We start from the raw sequence: 18,793 nt of genomic DNA on the forward strand, positions 1-18,793 counted from the left end.
CTAATCAAAATTACAATAATATTGGCTTTTATATATGCCCATGTATTTACATTTGCTGGAGATCTTTATATTATCATTCAAATTTAAGTTACTGTCTAGCATCCTTTGATTTGAACCCAAAGGACTCTCTTTAGCATTTCCTTAGGGCAGGTCTATTGGTAATGAACTCCCTTGATTTTGTTTATTTTGGAATGTCACTTTTGAAGGACATTTTTGCCAGATATGAAATTCTTGATTGACAAATTTTTCTTTCGGAATTGTAAATATATCATTCTACTGCCTTGTGGCTTCCAAGTTTTCTGATAAAAAGTCAGTTGGTAATTTTATTGAGCATCACTTGTACATGCCAAGTAATTTCTTTTTTGCTGCTTTCAAGATTCTCCCTTTGTCTTTTGACAGTTTGGTTATAATGTGTCTTAGTGTTGATTTCCTTAGATTTATTCTACTTGGAGTTCCTTGAGTTTCTTGGATTTGTAGATACACATCTCTCATCAAATTTGGGAAGTTTTTGACTACTATTTTTTTCAAATAATCTTTCTACCCATTTCTCCTTCTCTTCTCATTTTTGGACTCCAATGATGCATATATTCTTATTCTTGATGGTGTCTCATAAGTCCTTTAGGCTCCCTTTACTTTTCTTCAATCTTTTTTCTTTCTGTTCCTCAAACATTTCCATTCTCCTATATCTTCAAGTGTGCTGATTCTTTTTTTTTTTTTTTTTTTTTTTAATTTTATAGCTACTTTATTTATTTATTTCTTTATTTTTGGCTGTGTTGGGTCTTCGGTTCGTGCGAGGGCTTTCTCTAGTTGCGGCAAGTGGGGGCCACTCTTCATCGCGGTGCGGGGACCGCTCTTCATCGTGGTGCGCGGGCCTTTCACTATCGCGGCCCCTCCCGTTGCAGGGCACAGGCTCCAGACGCGCAGGCTCAGTAGTTGTGGCTCACGGGCCCAGGTGCTCCGTGGCATGTGGGATCTTCCCAGACCAGGGCTCGAACCCGTGTCCCCTGCATTAGCAGGCAGATTCTCAACCACTGCGCCACCAGGGAAGCCCAAGTGTGCTGATTCTTTATTCTGACTACTCATATCTGCTGTTGAACCCCTCTGGTGAATTTTTCACTTCAGTTACTGTATTTTTCAGCTTTTTTCCCCCATTCTCTCATCGAAGAGTATCTTGTTTTGTTTTGTTTTCAGTGTTTTGAATATTATAATGTTGCTATCAATATTTGTCTAGAGGTTTTTTTGTGAACATAAGTTTTCACTTCTCTGGGATAAATGCCCAGGAGTGCAATTTTAAGTCTATTTTTTCCCAAAAGAATCGGCCTATCTGTTTTCCAGAATGGCTGTCATATTCTATATTCTCATCAGCCACATATGAATGATCTAGTTTTTCTGCATTCTTGCTAACATTTGATGTCAGAATTTTTTATTTTAGCCATTCTGGTAAATGTGTAATGATATCTCATTATAGTTTTAATTTGCATTTCCCCAAATGCTACTGGTGTTAAAAATATTTTCATGTTTCTTTGCCATTTATATATCTTCTTTGGTGAAATGTTTTTTTTTCAATTAGATTAAATTTATTTAAAATATAGATAATCTAACAATAAAGTACAATAAACTGATTTTGGCCTCTAGTTTTCCTCTCTACCCAAAGTCCTACAACAATGTCCATAGAGGTGAACTTTCCAGTGCTCCAGATCCCTGGATCCTTACTCCTTCATCAACAATGTCGAACTCAGTCACTCCCTCCCCTGGTCACATCTTAGATAGTCATCACCAAAAACTGCACTGTCTCTAAAATCTTGAGTTTAAACACCCCACTCTCTGTCCTCCACCCTTCTTCTACCTACATCGTTAAATCACAAACCCCTACAGCCCCAAATTCTTCAGCTCTTGGGAGGTTGCCAAATTACTGGCCCTGAAACTTTCTGACTGCTTATTTCTTCCTCGCTTCCCTGTCTAACCTGAAGTCCATGACTTCTCATTGTAATCATTCCCTTGCAAGCATCGCCAGCTCCCTGGTTCTCTCCTATTCTCTCTCCAGGGAAAGATCTCCCTCCAAAGCTTTATTTGGCCAGTAGCTTATGATCCTCTAGGACTTTGTCTGAGTATAAGTTCTTCTGGTGGCCTTTCCTGACCACCCTATGCAGAGTGCAGTCTGCTATCTCTACCTCAATTCCTTTTCCTTGCTTCTTTCATAGCACTCATGGCAACTTATAAACATTGTATTTGATATGTACTTTTTTCTCCCTGTCTCTTGCACTAGAACATAAGTTCTATCAGGACAGAGACCCTGACTATCTTGTTCTCCCTACATTCCCAGTATCTACTGTGATTCCTTGCACATATTAGAAACTCAATAAGCAATAGTTGTACAAAGGAATGATTATCAAATTTTCTAAGCCTATTAACAATGTACATTATTTCCAAGTGTCTGTCTGTGGAATGATTACAAAATTTGATAACATATGAGGACATAAATATACCTTAATTAATTCAGTAATAGCGTTAATTATACAACCCACATTCTTTCACCACAATGTAATAAAATCAAATATATAATAATTGACTCTAACCCACTGGAAATCTAAAAAACTCTATTTTCAGTAACTTTTGGGGAAAAAAAGAGAAAATGAAAGATTACAATTAAATTACAAACATTTTAGAAATTAAAGAACATTATATATCAAAATCAACTGCATGGATCCAAAACTATCTTCAGAAAAATGTATAGTCTTAAATGCTTTTGTTATTAAGCAAGAAAAAGAATTAACTATGTATTCATGGGGAAAAAGTTGAGAAAAAAAGCATTGAAATGAACAAACATAAATGAGAGTTAAATTAATCAAGGTAACCATAATATATTAGAGATAAAAGGGGAAAAAAGAAAATTATTTGAACATATCAGTAAAATAGATAAACTTTTGTCAAGTGCACTCAAGGTAAAGGAGATGATAAAGCATAAACAAGCAGAGATAAAATTGGGCACAAATGCACAGGGAGAAAATTAATTTAAGAGTCTTCTTGTAGCTAAACCTTCTTTTTTTTGCTTTCTCTAGATCTTTGCCTAGGAGCCAAGCTCGGCTGGAGAGAGCTGCACAACAGTCCACCCAACGGTTTTTCATAAAGGCAAGGGTTCAACTTTAAAAGGACCTCCCCAGTGCCCCCCAAAATGGGGTAAGTTTCTCTGTCCTGCCCTCAATGACAAGGTTTTTACACTTTCCCTTTGGGCCTCTCCAACTCCCTGCCAGCTTCCTTACAGCAATAGCCTGACCTTTACCTTCTCAGAAAAAATTGCAGCCACATTACCCTTTAACATGAAATAAAATGAAAAAATATAATAAGGAAAAAATAACCAAAATTGCCTCTAACTCCACAAGATCTTTGTCTGTGTCATTCACTCACACATCTCAAGCACCTAAGACAAGGCTTGGCTCAAAGCTATTGCTTTGGGCTTCCCTGGTGGTGCAGTGGTTGAGAATCTGCCTGCCAATGCAGGGGACATGGGTTTGAGCCCTGGTCTGGGAAGATCCCACATGCCGCGGAGCGGCTGGGCCCGTGAGCCACAATTACTGAGCCTGCATGTCTACAGCCTGTGCTCCGCAACAGGAAAGCCTGCGATAGTGAGAGGCCCATGCACCGCGATGAAGAGTGGCCCCCACTTGCCACAACTAGAGAAAGCCCTCGCACAGAAACGAAGACCCAACACAGCCATAAATAAATAAATAAATAAATAAATAAATAAATAAGTAAATAAATAAAAATTTAAAAAAAAGCTATTGCTTTGATCTGGAGGTAAATTCATTTGAGGAGCAAGGTAAATTCATTTGAGGAGCAAGTGGATACCAGGTATGCATGTTCCCCACCCATTCGAACTCATTCTCTCTCCACCCTCTTCTGATTCAGTGAAAGCAGTGATCCCTCTTCACAACCAAGACCAAGCCTTCCCCCCATGCTTGAACTCCTGATGCTCCCAGCTTCTCAGGGTCTTACATTATCAGTTATCCTGGGGTCTTACATTATCAGTTATCCTGTTTCTCTTATTCATAGCCTAAACCACACTCTTTCCAACAGCTTTTAAACGTGCTTGAGAGTCTGTTCCACTGAAAACATAACTCTCCTTCAACTAACATCTCCCCTCCAGCTTGCGTCTCCCTCCTTCCCGTGTGCTTCCTAGAATTCTTTTTTTTTTTAACATCTTTATTGGACTATAATTGCTTTACAATGGTGCACCAGTTTCTGCTTTATAACAAAGTGAATCAGCTATACATATACATATATCCCCATATCTCCTCCCTCTTGTGTCTCCCTCCCACCCTCCCTATCCCACCCCTCTAGGTGGTCACAAACCACTGAGCTGATCTCCCTGTGCTATGTGGTTGCTTCCCACTAGCTACCTATTTTACATTTGATAGTGTATATATGTTCATGCCACTCTCTCACTTTGTCCCAGCTTACCCTTCCCCCTCCTTGTGTCCTCAAGTCCATTCTTTATGTCTGCATCTTTATTCCTGTCCTGCCCCTAGGTTCTTCAGAACTTTTTTTTTTTTAGATTCCGTATATGTGTGTTAGCATACTGTATTTGTTTTTCTCTTTCTGACTTACTTCACTCTGTATGACAGACTCTAGGTCCATCTACCTCAATACAAATAACTCAATTTCATTTCCTTTTATGGCTGAGTAATATTCCATTGTATATATGTGCCACATCTTCTTTATCCATTCATCTGTCAATGGACACTTAGGTTGTTTCCATGTCCTGGCTATTGTAAACAGAGCCGCAATGAACATTGTGGTACTTGACTCTTTTTGAATTATGGTTTTATCAGGGTATATGCCCAGTAGTGGGATTGCTGGGTTGTATGGTAGTTCTATTTTTAGTTTTTTAAGGAACCTCCATACTGTTCTCCATAGTGGCTGTATCAATTTACATTTCTGCCAACAGTGCAAGAGGGTTCCCTTTTCTCCACACCCTCTCCAGCAGGTGAAATGTTTCTTCATGTCTTTTGCCCAGGTTCTAACTGGGCTGTTTGATTTTTTACTGTTGAGTTTTGATTATCCATTATAGATTCTAGATACAAGTTCTTTGTCAGTTATGTGCTTGCAGACAATTTCTCCAAAATTTTATTATTTAGCTTTTTTAAAATTTAGCTTTTATTCTCATACTCTAAATATGGTATTTCACAGAGTAAAAGTTCTTAAATTTTGATGACGTTCAATTTACCATTTTTTTTTCTTTTACAGACTGTGCTTTTGGTGTCAAGTCTAAGAACTCTTTGCCTACCCTTAGATCCTAAAGATTTTCTCCTATATTTTTTTCTAAAAGTTTTAGTGTTTTATGTTTTACTTTTAGGTTCATGATCCATTTTGAATTGATTTTAATATAAGATATGAGACTTAGGTAGGGTTTTTTTGTTTGTTTGTTTTTCCTAACAAAGTCCAATTGCTCTAACACTATTTGCTGGAAAAGCTATCTTTCCTGCATTTAATTTCTTTTGCAACTTTGTCAAAATTCAGTTAGTTCAGCACATTAGCATGGGTCCATTTTTGGATTATTTATTTTGTTCCCTTGATCTACCTGTCTATTTATCTACCAATAGCACAGTCTTGATTTCTGTAGCTGTATAATAAATAATAGGATACACTGATTCCTTCTACTTTTTTATTGTTTTTAAAAATTGCTTCAAGTATAGTTTCTCTGTTATTCCATGTAATCTTGTCTGTATCTATAGAAAATCTTGTTGAGATTTTGGTAGGAATTGTATTAAATCTATATGTTAATTCAGGGAAAACTGACATCTCTCCATGAAGTGTTGAGTCATCCAATTCATGAACACAGTAGGTCTCTCCACTTTAGATATTCTTCAATTTCTTTCATTAGTGTTTTGTAGTTTTCAGAATACAGAATACACTTACACCTAAGTATCTTTTTTGAGCTAATGTAAATGGTATTGTATTTTAAATTTAATTTTGGTATGTATATTTTCATTGTTAGTATATGGAAATACATTCATTTTTGTATGTTTATCTTGTTTTCTGTGACATTGCTGCCTTCACTTTTCTAGGAAGTTTTTTACTGCCCCTGTAAATAGGGACAGTTTTCTTTCTTTCTCATCTATATGCCTCTTATTTCCTTTTCTTGTTTTATGGCACAGAGTAGAACTTCCTTCACTATGCTAAAACAAATAAGAGTAGTGAGACCAGATATCTTTGCCTTGTTCCCAATCTGAGGTTGAAGGCATTCAGTCCTTCACAATTAAGTATAATGTTTTCTATAGGTTTGTCATGGATTCTCATTATCAAGTTGAAAAAGTTCTTGTGGTTTTTGAGGAGAAGTGAGATGTAATTTTTATCTTTGTTCCTCTATAGGTAAAGTGTATTTTCCCTCTGGCTTCTTTCAGGATTTTTTTTTTCAATTAAACTTTATTTTGAGATAATTGTACATTCAAATTCAGTTGTAAGAAATAATACAGAGAGATTCTGTGTACCTTTCACCCAGTTTCCCCTGATGGTAACATAAAGCTGTAGTAAAATGACAGGATTTTTATTTAATCTTTGATTTTCTATAGTTTGAAACTGATATGCCAGGTGTAGATTTTTTGGTGTTTATTCTGCTTGGTGTTACCTGAGCTTCCTGGATCTGTGATTTGATGTCTGAAATTAATTTGGAGGAAATTCTCGGTCATTAATTTTTTTTAACAATTTTATAAATTTATTTATTTAATTTTTGGCTGTGTTGGGTCTTCGTTCCTCTGCGAGGGCTTTCTCTAGTTGCGGCGAGCAGGGGCCACTCTTCATCACGGTGCACGGACCTCTCACTGTTGCGGCCTCTCTTGTTGCAGAGCACAGGCTCCAGACGCGCAGGCTCAGTAGTTGTGGCTCACGGGCCTAGTTGCTCCGCGGCATGTGAGATCTTCCCAGACCAGGGCTTGAACCCATGTCCCCTGCATTGGCAGGGAGATTCTCAACCACTGTGCCACCAGGGAAGCCCCTCGGTCATTATTATTTCAAATATTTCTTCTTTTCCTTTCTCTCTTTCTTCTGGTATTCCCACTATGAGTATGTTATACACCCCCCCCCCCACTTTTTTTTAATGCTATGCCTTTTTTATGCCTTTTTTTAAAAAAAAGTTTTCCCACAGTCCTTGGATTTTCTCTTCTGTTTTTTCAATTTTTGTTCTCTTTGCTTTTTGGTTTTTGAGGAATCTATTGATATATCCTCTAGCTCAGAGATTCTTTCCTCATCCATGTCCAATCTACTATTGAGCCCGTCAAAGACATCTTTCATTTCTGTTACATTTTCTTTTAAACGGGTTTTTTTTTCTTCAAAAATGGGGTCTAATATTTCTTTTTGGTTCTTTCTTAGGATTTCCATCTCTGTTTACATTGACCATCTCTTCTGTTCTTACATGCTGTCTACTTTATCCATTGGAGCCATTAGCATATTAATCATAGCTGATTTAAATTACCAGTCTGATAATTCCAACATCCCTGTCAAGTCTGGTTCTGATATTTGCTCTGCTCTTCAAATTGTGGAGTTCCCCCCGCCCCTTTTGCTATGCCTCATAATTTTTTGTTGATAGCTGGACATGATATACCAGGCAGAAGGAACTGCTACAAAAAGCCTAGTAATAATGAGGTGTTGAGGTGTGGGAAGAGGGGAAGCATTCTATAGTCCTATGGTTAGGTCTCAGTCTTTTAGTGATATTATGCTTCTGAACTATGAACTTCACAAGTGTTTCTCATTCCCCTCCACCCCATGTCAGACAGAATGGCTAGAATGCCCTGGAATTGGTATTTTTCTTCTCTCTCACAGAAAACTAGAGCCTGCTGGAATTGGCTCTGATAATAAACCAACAATTAGTCTTCCATTAATTAGTTTCCCTGAGGGAAGGCCTTGTTAAGAAGAACAGAATACATTTCAAAATGGTTCATTTCCACCTCCCACTGCCAGAAGCATGAGGGGGATTTTTCTCTGATATTTACTGTGGGAATCTGGTCAAGTTCCTAGAGGTAAATTTCAAAATATTTTGAGCCCTCCTCATGACTGCTTCTCCCCAATCTACATTGAGCCTCCAGAAATGTGTCTATTGCAGTCCAGATATTCCTGTTCCAGCTCTGGTTTCCACAGTGGCTTCTGCTCTTGGGTCTCTGTGCCAGTAAGTAATCTGTGACTTTCTGTATTTCCCTGTCTCTTTAATTTTGGGAGTAGTGGTTTGCCCTGTGTCCTCCCCTCTCTTACACAGCCAAGAAGAGTTGTTTATTTTTTTCAGTCTGCTCAGCTTTTTATTTGTTGGAGTGGTGATTTCAAATCCCCTTACATTCAGAAGTAGAAACTGGAAGTCCTTGACAGTGTCTTTTGATGGAAAAAATTTTCACCTTATATGAAGTCTAATTTGTCTGTTTTTAAAATTTTGTTGCCTGTACCATATCCAAGGAATCATCACCAAACCCAATGTCATGAAGCTTTTGCCCTATCTTCTTCTAAGAATTTTACAGTTTTAGGTCTTACATTTAGGTCATGGATCTATTTGAGTTAATGTTTGTATGTGGTGTTAAGTAAGGGTATAACTTCATTCTTTTGCATGTGGATTTCCTGTTTTCCCAGCACCATTTGTTGAAAAGACTGTCTTTCCTCCCATTGAATAGTCTTAGCACTTTGGTTGAAAATCGTCTGACCATATATGTAAGGATTTATTTCTGGGCTCTCTGTTCTATTCCATTGGTCTATATGTCTGTCTTTATGACAATACCACACTGTTTTGATTACTGTAGCTTTGTAGCAAGTTTTGAAATCAGGAAGTGTGAGTCCTCCAACTTTGTTCTTCTCTTTCAGGATTCTTTTGGCATTTAGGGTCACTTGAGATTCCGTATACTGATTACTAAAAACTAAAGAAGGAAGCCCCATTTTGTCACTGCCAGAGAGAAGACAAAAATGGTAAGGAGATAAATTATTTCAAATATGAAGGGGAAAAAAAGGCAAGATTTTAAAGTAAAGTGAGAATGGTAGGAAAGGAGTAGTGCTTTTGCGATGCTGTTTTCAAGGAGAGGTGGCCAGGGAGGCCGGTGCCTGCTGCTCTCACTTCTGCTCTTCACAGCCTGTGGGGCTGGCAGCAGCCAGATCCACTACTTGGTCCATGAAGAGGCCAAACACGGCACCTTCGTGGGCCGCATTGCTCAGGACCTGGGGCTGGAGCTGGCCGAGCTGGTGTCATACCTGTTCTGGGTGGCGTCCAAAAGCCGTGGGGACTTTCTGGAGGTAAATCTGCAGAACGGCATTTTGTTTGTGAATTCTCGGATTGACCGGGAGGAGCTATGCGAACAGAACATGAAATATAGTATCCACCTGGAGGTGATCGTGGACATGCCGCTGCAGGTGTTGCATGTGGAGGTGGAGGTGAAGGACATTAATGATAATCCACAGGTCTTTAGCGTGAGAGAACAAAGGTTATTTATTCCTGAATCTAGGCTGCTGGATTCACGTTTCCCGATAGAGGGCGCTGCTGATGCAGACATTGGTACCAACGCTTTTCTAACATACACTTTCAGCTCCAGTGATTATTTCTCTTTGGATGTACAGGCAAGTGATGAACTGAGTAAGTCACTTTCGCCTGAATTGAGGAAGTCTGTGGATAGAGAAGATACACCAGAACTTCGTTTATTATTGACAGCCAGTGATGGGGGCAAACCAGAACTAGAAGGTACAGTTCAGCTGCTGATCATGGTGCTCAACATTAATGATAACGCCCCATGGTTTGCCCAGGCCGTGTACAGAGTACACTTATTAGATACTACTAATGTTCCAGCAACTGGAACATTAATGACCACATTAAACGCCTCTGACGCTGACAAAAGTGTAAATGGCGAAATTGTCTTTACTTTGGCAATGTTGTTTCTCTTAACATAAACAAACAAACAAACAAAAAACAAATTCAAAATTGATTCCAGCTCAGGGGAAATTAGGCTAATTGGTAGACTGGATTATGAAGAAACGAAATCCTACGAAATTCAGGTAAAAACAGTTGATAAAGGAGGTCCTCCAATGTCAAATCACTGCAAGGTTTTAGTGCAAGTGCTGGATGTAAATGATAATGCTCCGGAACTGGCGGTCACATCCGTCTTTGCCTGTAAGAGAGGAGTCTCCACTCAGCACTGTCATCGCCTTCATCTCCTTGTCTGACCGTGACTCTGGTGTCAATAGGTAGGTGACCTGCACCCTGACGCCTCATGTCCCCTTCAAGCTGGTGTCCACCTTCAAGAATTACTATTCGCTGGTGTTGGACAGCGTCCTGGATCGCGAGAGTGTGGCAAACTATGAGGTGAGGATGACTGCGAGGGACAGGGGCTCGCCTTCTTTGTCGGCCACCGCCAGCTTGTCCGTGGAGGTGGCCGACATGAACAACAACGCGCCCGCGTTCGCGCAGCCCGAGTACACGGTGTTGGTGAAGGAGAACAACCCGCCCGGCTGCCACATCTTCACGGTGTCGGCGCGGGACGCGGACGCGCAGGAGAACGCGCTGGTGTCCTACTCGCTGGTGGAGCGGCGGGTGGGCGAGCGAGCACTGTCGAGCTACGTGTCGGTGCACGCGGAGAGCGGCAAGGTGTACGCGCTGCAGCCGCTGGACCACGAGGAGCTGGAGCTGCTGCAGTTCCAGGTGAGCGCGCGCGACGCGGGCGTGCCGCCTCTGGGCAGCAACGTGACGCTGCAGGTGTTCGTGCTAGACGAGAACGACAACGCGCCCGCGCTGCTGCTGCCCGGGCCGGGCGGCGGGGCGGGAGCGCCGAGCCAGCGGGTGGCTCGGTCGATGGGCGCGGGCCACGTGGTGACGAAAGTGCGCGCGGTGGACGCGGACTCGGGCTACAACGCGTGGCTGTCGTACGAGCTGCAGCCGGCGGCGAGTGGCGCGCACAGCCCGTTCCGCGTGGGGCTGTACACGGGCGAGATCAGCACGACGCGCGCCCTGGACGAGGCGGACGCGCTGCGCCAGCGCCTGCTGGTGCTGGTGAAGGACCACGGCGAGCCGGCGCTGACGGCCACGGCCACCGTGCTGCTGTCGCTGGAGGACAGCGGCCAGGCGCCCAAGGCCTCTTCGCGGGCGTCGACGGGCGCCGCTGGCGCGGAGGCCGCTCTGGTGGACGTGAACGTGTACCTGATCATCGCCATCTGCGCGGTGTCCAGCCTGTTGGTGCTCACGCTGCTGCTGTACACGGCGCTGCGGTGCTCGGCGCCGCCCAGCGAGGGCGCGTGCGGGCCCGGGAAGCCCACGCTGGTGTGCTCCAGCGCGGTGGGGAGCTGGTCTTACTCGCAGCAGAGGCGGCAGCGGGTGTGTTCTGGGGGCGGGGGACCGCCCAAGACCAACCTCATGGCCTTCAGCCCCGGTCTTTGTCCAGATCTGAGCACGTCGGGAAGAAGTGAACATCCAGAAACAAACTCCGTAATATAAGTTCAACTTCCAAGGTTTGGCTTTAGTTTTTTAAAATTTTTACTTATCTAACCATCTCTTCAAATGTCACTTTAAAAGATGTATTCCAAGTGTTCACTAAAATTGCAACAAATCTTACCATTTATTGTAGATATTTATTCTATTACTTATAGCTGCATCTTGACTAGAACTTGGAATCAAACAACAAAAAAACTAATGTAGGAACAAATTGCCATATTCCTTGGTTCAAAGAGTATAGGATACTTTTGAAAGAATACTGAAATATTAAGCAGTCTTGATCATATTTAACACAGAATCTTAACGTAGTCAAATACATTGTCATTTTCAAGTTTATTTATAGCTCGGAATGAAATGTCAAGCCCTGGACAAAAAATTATAGGCAGATTTACAGAAACCATCTGCCTTCCCTTAAGGTTTTGCGTTTCAAAGTGGGCAATTAAAAAAAATCGTTTTAAACAAAAGTAATTTAAAATATATTTGTAGGGTGATATTTTAATTTTTATGTTAAAATATACAACTATTTTTTCGTTGCTTTTATGATCAGTATCCTGATGCCAACGACTTTGAGTTCTCCTGGTTCTAGAAAGCTTAGCATGGAATGAATTTTTTAGTATAGGATCTGGTTAGGAAACAACACCTTCCATTTACTCACAAATGTTCTAAGACACTTTATTTATTTATTTTTAAATTTATTTTTAAAATTTATTTATTTTTGGCTGCGTTGGGTCTTCGTTGCTGCACGCGGGCTTTCTCTAGTTACGGCGAGCGGGGGCTACTCTTCGTTGCTGTGCGTGAGCTTCTCATTGCGGTGGCTTCTCTTGTTGCAGAGCATGGGCTACAGGCACGCAGGCTTCAGTAGTTGTGGCACGTGGGCTCAGTAGTTGTGGCTCGCGGACTGTAGAGCATGGGCTCAGTAGTTGCAGCGAATGGGTTTAGTTGCTCCGGGGCATGTGGGATCTTCCTGAACCAGGGCTCGAACCCGTGTCCCCTGCGTTTGCAGGCGGATTCTTAACCACTGCAGCACCAGGGAAGCCCTAAGACACTTTATTTTTACTTCTCTCAACCTTTCCAATAACTTTGTGAAGTGCATACTTTAGTCTCACTTTGTGAATGAAAGTGCTGAGGCTCAGAAAATCTAAGTTCAGTATTTTCCCTAAGTTTTCTCCAGATTTCCCAAGGATATCCAAAACTTGCTTGTTCTAGTAGACTTCATTGCCTTTTATAAAATATTTAAGGTAGCTTACAATGGAAGATATTTACAAGAGCAATTTTAAAAAGTCTGTTTAAAAGCCAAAGTAAAAGATCAAGAGAAGAGTGGGAACAATTTATCAAAAATTCAATCATAGGCTGAGTGCAAATCCTAGTACTCACCTTCCTGGAAGTAAGTACAAAAATATAAAAAAGAAGAATAAAAGGAATTTCTCTGTACCAATTCTTCAAGAGAGAAAAAAACTCCTCTCTTCCTGCTATAAATTCAGAGTTGATTACTGATCATTATGTAAGGGTTTAGCAATATCCTGAACAGTATGTTTGATAGCAGTTTTGTAAAACCAGCTGAAACATATTTGTTATAAATATTATTATATATGCTAGTCATTAAGTCAAGAGCACATTAAGTTTTATTTCCTATGTTTAATTCTGAAACTACACAAGTATTAAATGAACATATTTTTGTTTGCAAACATTTAAATAAACGTGCAGAAAAAGTCCCTTGAAAGTCCCCTTGTGAAAGCATTCTATAAGAAATTAGTATAATTTAGTAGTTAAGTTTCTAGATATTTGAATTGATATAGTGCTGTTGCTTAGAGTGTTTCAAGAAACAGGCAGTGAGTATGTTTCTGTAACTTTTCAAATATTAATTATCATACCCACCCAGGCTTTTGGCAAAAATCGGCAAATAATAATAATAATAATTTTAGATTTCACGTTGCCAAGAAAAGTTTCCAGCTCCTTTAAATATGAGATAAACTTTGCAAGATTATAAAACTGGGCAAGATAAATTAAGGAGTCACAAAAATAATTTCTATTCCCTAATTCACATTACCTATGTGCCCATGTCCAGGCTTAGGAGTTTCTCTATGGACACTGAATATATTTACTGATGGATCAGTACACAAGCACACATGGAGAGCCTACTACAAACTAAGTCCTGCTGTAGAAACTAGGGACCTAGCAAGAGTGAAACAAGATAGGAGAGGTCCTTGGCTTCAAGGGGACCACATTGTAACCTGTTTAAAATAACAATTGTGTTATGAAAAGACTTACATTGGTGTAATATTGCCTTTTCAGCTTTCTTTGTCTAAACAAGGTGTCTGTAAAAGAGGATCTCATTCTATTCATGACTTTTAAAAAATAGGCAGTATAATGCTGACTGTTATTAGCAAGTTTTCTGGACAAAAAGCAGATGTGGGCTTTCCTTCTTTATGCGATTTGCACTCAGAAAACTATATGTAATTCTCATTGCCTCAACTAATGAAAATATAATCAAGTAGATGGAAAATGCCCTGGAAAGGGGAACTAAAATGATCAAAAAATTAGGAGGGATAGAGGAAACTATGTTTTAAGGCCAAACTGAAAAATCATAAACAGTATGGAGAAGGTAAACATATATTTCCTTTATCAAGCCAAAAAAACTTGAGTTAGAGGTTGACATTTGAAGCTAGAATGGCACAATTTGTTTCTTCAAGAATTTATATAGGTTGAAAAATCAATTATCTAACAGTACTTCACTGAGAGGTTAATAATAAGATTTCTAATGGAATTGGACATCACTTGATAAATACCAATAGCCCTTTAAATGTGGCCTGAAGAGATTCAGGCATGCCTTCACACAGCTACATTGGGATCACTGTCAAAAAAATTTTTAGATGATGCATTATGGATCTAAGAACAGACAAACATTTCTTTCTGTATTATGATTATTGTTGTAAAGGTTAAAAGTTTTCTGGGTTATTTGAAGGTATTAACTTGGAGGTGAATCTCAAATTTTAGTTAATGACTACTAAACCAAAAAAAGGGGGTTTAAGATTACAAAGTTTGAAAAGTGATTTCTTAAATGAAAAGGTACTTCTGGGATGGAGGAAAAGATGATTGTGGAGTGGTGTTTTTACTTCATATTTATTTTTATATAAATATGAATGGATTTCCCATTGGTAGTTAATATTCTTGTGCCATTCAGAATCTTTGTGCCAACTTTCAATAGTTTTGTCTTCCTTTACAAGATTTCTTCCAGGAAATGTATTTCTTCCTCTTTTCTTCTTTATAAAGATGACCCAGTTGCCATATTTTTCTACTTTTCCACCATTCTTTGCTATCATTAATATGTATTCATTGAACAATTTAGTATTAATAAAAACTTAGACTAATATAGATTTATGGAAAATTTATTTTTTGGTACTTATTTCATTGTATGTTTACAATTCAAACTAGTCATTCATTTAGGAAATTTATTGACTTAAAAATTGTCAAATCCTCAAAAGGTGAAGTTATATTTGCTGAGATCTTGTTACCAGGTTATAATCATTGTTATGCAGTTGGATTAGTTTTGGTTAATATTAATTATCCATTAAAGTTGGCAGCTTCACACCTTTGCTGTCCATCTGAAAAACTAGGCAAAATCATCATGCTGTTAATACTGAAAATAGCAATGTTATTTTCATTTTTCTATGAAGCCTCCAAAAAACATCCCAACGGAAACAAAAACTATGATTTCTTTCAGTAAAATATTAGTAAAACATATATTATTATCTTTTGATTATTCAATTTCAGTAACGAATTTCAGTTGCATGACTATGATTTTAGGAATTGAAATTTTATTATCAAATTACCTTGGTATGATGATACTAATGTAATTTCATTTGTAGGGGAATATTATGTTTACATTGCCTAAAGTACAAGAAAGAACACCTGAGAAGACTATTTCTTGATACGTTCCTTCTTTTTCAGAAAACTTCCTTTCTAAGATTAGAATTGTAATTCTATTTTCTAGTATAACAATAAGTGATTAGAGAAGTTAGGTATCACTTCAAGTACCTTTGAGACTTGTGGTCAGTCAAGCATACAAATAGATGAGAATGAGAAATAGTTGTTTATTTTGGTAGCCACTATTAGTATTTCTGTTCTCCCCCTTCTGGGAACACTGGAGGATTTCACTTCCCTGCTACCTTGAGCTGTGATTTTCTTTGATCAATGAAATGTGCATGATGTATACCACTTCCAAGCAGAAGTAGATAATTGCCAGTGCAAGACTGTCTTCTGTTGTCTTTTCCCATTGCAGCATTTATGGAAGTACAGGTTGATGCTGAGATGCCATAAGATCAAAGCATTCTGGGATGCTGAGCCAACATGTGGAGAAAAGCTGTCCTAGGCAGTCTTCCATAACCACAGAGGACTTTGCAGAAGTCAGAAATAAAATTGTGTTTACTTTAGAGGTAAAATGGAAATAGTCAATATACAGCAACATGGTCATTGGGGTTCCATTGCCATTAAGCTAATGTGAATAGAATACATTTTAAGAGAGCATTACAACAGGTAATACAACTGATAGGAGAACATTATTATTCACCCTTGCACTAAGGTATCTGACCATTAAGTAGATGAGGGAACTTGGATTCCATGGAAAAAATTATTGTGTAGTGATTTATTTTTATATAAAAAGCAGGAGAAGAAAAATAATAAATGGAATTTAAAATGTTTTAGGCACCTCTTCTTCTTTTTTTGTTTTTCTTACCTAGCATCCATTTCCCCTTCTTGTTTTTTTCCTTCTGGGGCTTTGTTGTAGTTTTGTGAAAGACATGAATGAGGATTTTTCAAGAATAAATGCTCAGACACATAAATCTTAAGGCATTGACAGTTTGCTTTGATAAGGGCAAAGGATATAATTGTAGCAATGGATACTATATTAGTTTTGTAGTGCTGCTGCAACAAATTACCACAAACTTGGGGGCTTGAAACAACAGAAATTTATTCTCTCACAGTTCTAGAGGCCAAAAGTTCAACAAGGTGTTGGCAGGGTGATGTTCCTTCTGAAGACTCTAGGGGAGACTTCTTCCTTGCCTCTTCCAGTTTCTGGTGGCTCCTGGCATTCCTTGACTTGTGGCAGCATACCTCCAATTTCTGCCTCAGTCTTCACATTTCCTTCTTTCGTGTGTCTCTGTGTATCTTCTCTTTTCCTGTCTCTTATAAGGACACCTGTCATTGGATTTGTGGCCCACCCAAATCTAGGATAATGCTAGGGTTAGGGTTACCTTATTTATATCTGTAAAGATCTCTATTCCAAATAAAGACACATTTTTAAGGTTCTGGGTGGATATATCTTTTGGGGGCTACTATTCCAACCACTACAGACACAAGCTTGGTGGTATTTGTTGAGCATGGCTTCTCAGTCTCCTTTCCCCATTAGGGGAAATGTGCTTGGATTACTGGCAATGGTACTCTATCTCTCTGAGGGAAGGGAGAGAGACATTCTAGGTCCTCAGAAACCCTGAATAACAGCAGAATGTACCTCATACCTTCAGACATGTCATTCTCAAAATCCAGCAAAATTACTTTATAGGATTGCAAAAATTCCCTTAAGCAAGCCGTGCTTCCTAGAGCTAATATCTTGATTCTAGGCATAATTCCTTAATATGTCAACAGTAGCCAGAGTGGCCACTGATTATAAAAAAACTACGGGGTGTTACAAATATGCAGTTGCATTGCAACTATGTAATGATATAATGGCCAGTCTGCAGCTATGTGCAATCAATTTAAGCTCCAGGAGAAATTGTGTGCATGAGTTCTTGCACTGGCCTTCATGAGAACCAACCTCCTCATTTTCAGTCCACATAATTTAGGCATGCCTGATTTCATCTCCTGGCTTCAAGAATGAATAAGCAACCCATGTCTGGCCAATGTGAGAACCATCACAACTATTGACTAAAGGAAAGATACATCATCTAAGTTGGGTCAAAGGAAGTGATATTCTAGGATTTTTGCTGGGGATATTAGGAAAAGGGCATTTTTTTTCTGCTGAGAGTCACTAAATGTGGCCTGAAAATAGGTAGCCTAAAAGTTACTTTGGCCATTTTTGCTCTTCCTGAAAGTGGTAAATAATTGTCTATTTCTGTGCATAAGACAATAAATGATGCTCTGCTTTTTTGCTTAAGTCAGTTTACTTGGGGTTCATTGTTAGAGTATGATTAATATAAGTATATACTTTATAGATGGTGTGAATAAACATCTTAAGTTATTGGACTAAAGGGAGAAATTAGCATTGGTTTTCAGTACTAGGAAAAGCTAGTTTTTCTTTAGCAGGGATTTTTCTTTTCTTTTACGGACAGTATAAATCTTGCAGTTAATTTTGTTTTCCTCTTTGCCGAAAACAAAGTTTGTGACCTCCTTAGAATAACTGAAAATAACTTTTATGCATTTTGAACACTGACCCACCCTCAATTAATTTTATTTTATCCCTATGTTATCTTTATCATATTTTCATATTGTTTGTGTATGAAGGGGACAGCTAAGAATTATTAAAATAAGATATTCTCAAATAATTAACACTAAAAAGAGGTCAATTACACTGTTCTTGAATGAAAATCCAAATGTAGTAGAAAAGGGAACATTCTTAATTAAGAATACATTATCCAAATGAGGAACAAATGAATTGTTAATTTACAAACATCTGTGAACAGTTCAGAAAACAAACTAAAAATGGAATATATAAATATATTTTCAATTTATAAAGTATAAAATAAATACCCTTTGATTCCTGTGTGCTTTATGTGAAGAAACCGAGAAAAAATTCTGTTATATTCAAAAGAACTGAAAGCAGGGTCTCAGAGATATTTTCACACCCATACTCATAATAGCACTATTCACAATAGCTAAGAGGTGGAAGCAACCTTGATATCCATGGACAGATGGATAAATGGATAAACAAACTGTGGTATATACATGCATCAGAATATTATTCAGCCTTAAAAAGTATGGAAATCCATCACATGCTATAACATGGATGAACCTGGAGGACATTATGCTAAGTGAAATAACCCAGTCACAGACAAATACTGTAAGATTCCACTTATGTGAGGTACCTAGAGTAGTCAAATTCATAGAACCAGAAAGTAGAATGGTGGTTAGAGGGGTGTGGTGTGGTGGGAAAGGGGAGTTGCTTTCTAATGGGTATAGATAGAGGTTCATGTTTGCAAGATGAAAGTTCTCAAGATCTGGTTCACAACAATGTGAATATACTTAACGTACTAAATTGTATACTTAAAAGTGGATGAGGTGGTAAATTTTGTTATATGTTTTTAACACAATTAAAGGGGGGAATGATATATTTCAGAGTTTAAAATAAATATTTTTCCTAAA

General features: G+C 38.9%; 1 protein-coding gene across 1 annotated transcript; it reads left to right on the forward strand.

The window, feature by feature from the left end:
- Positions 1–9,030: 9,030 nt before the first annotated feature.
- On the forward strand, positions 9,031–11,773 carry LOC103006851 (protocadherin alpha-1). The gene is given in 2 exon segments (XM_057541744.1): positions 9,031–10,121; positions 10,123–11,773. Coding segments are annotated over 2 exon segments (2,412 nt in total). The 3' UTR covers positions 11,444–11,773.
- Positions 11,774–18,793: the final 7,020 nt, after the last annotated feature.

This window comes from Balaenoptera acutorostrata, chromosome 2 (assembly GCF_949987535.1).
Source record: "Balaenoptera acutorostrata chromosome 2, mBalAcu1.1, whole genome shotgun sequence".
Classification (NCBI taxonomy): Eukaryota; Metazoa; Chordata; class Mammalia; order Artiodactyla; family Balaenopteridae; genus Balaenoptera; species Balaenoptera acutorostrata.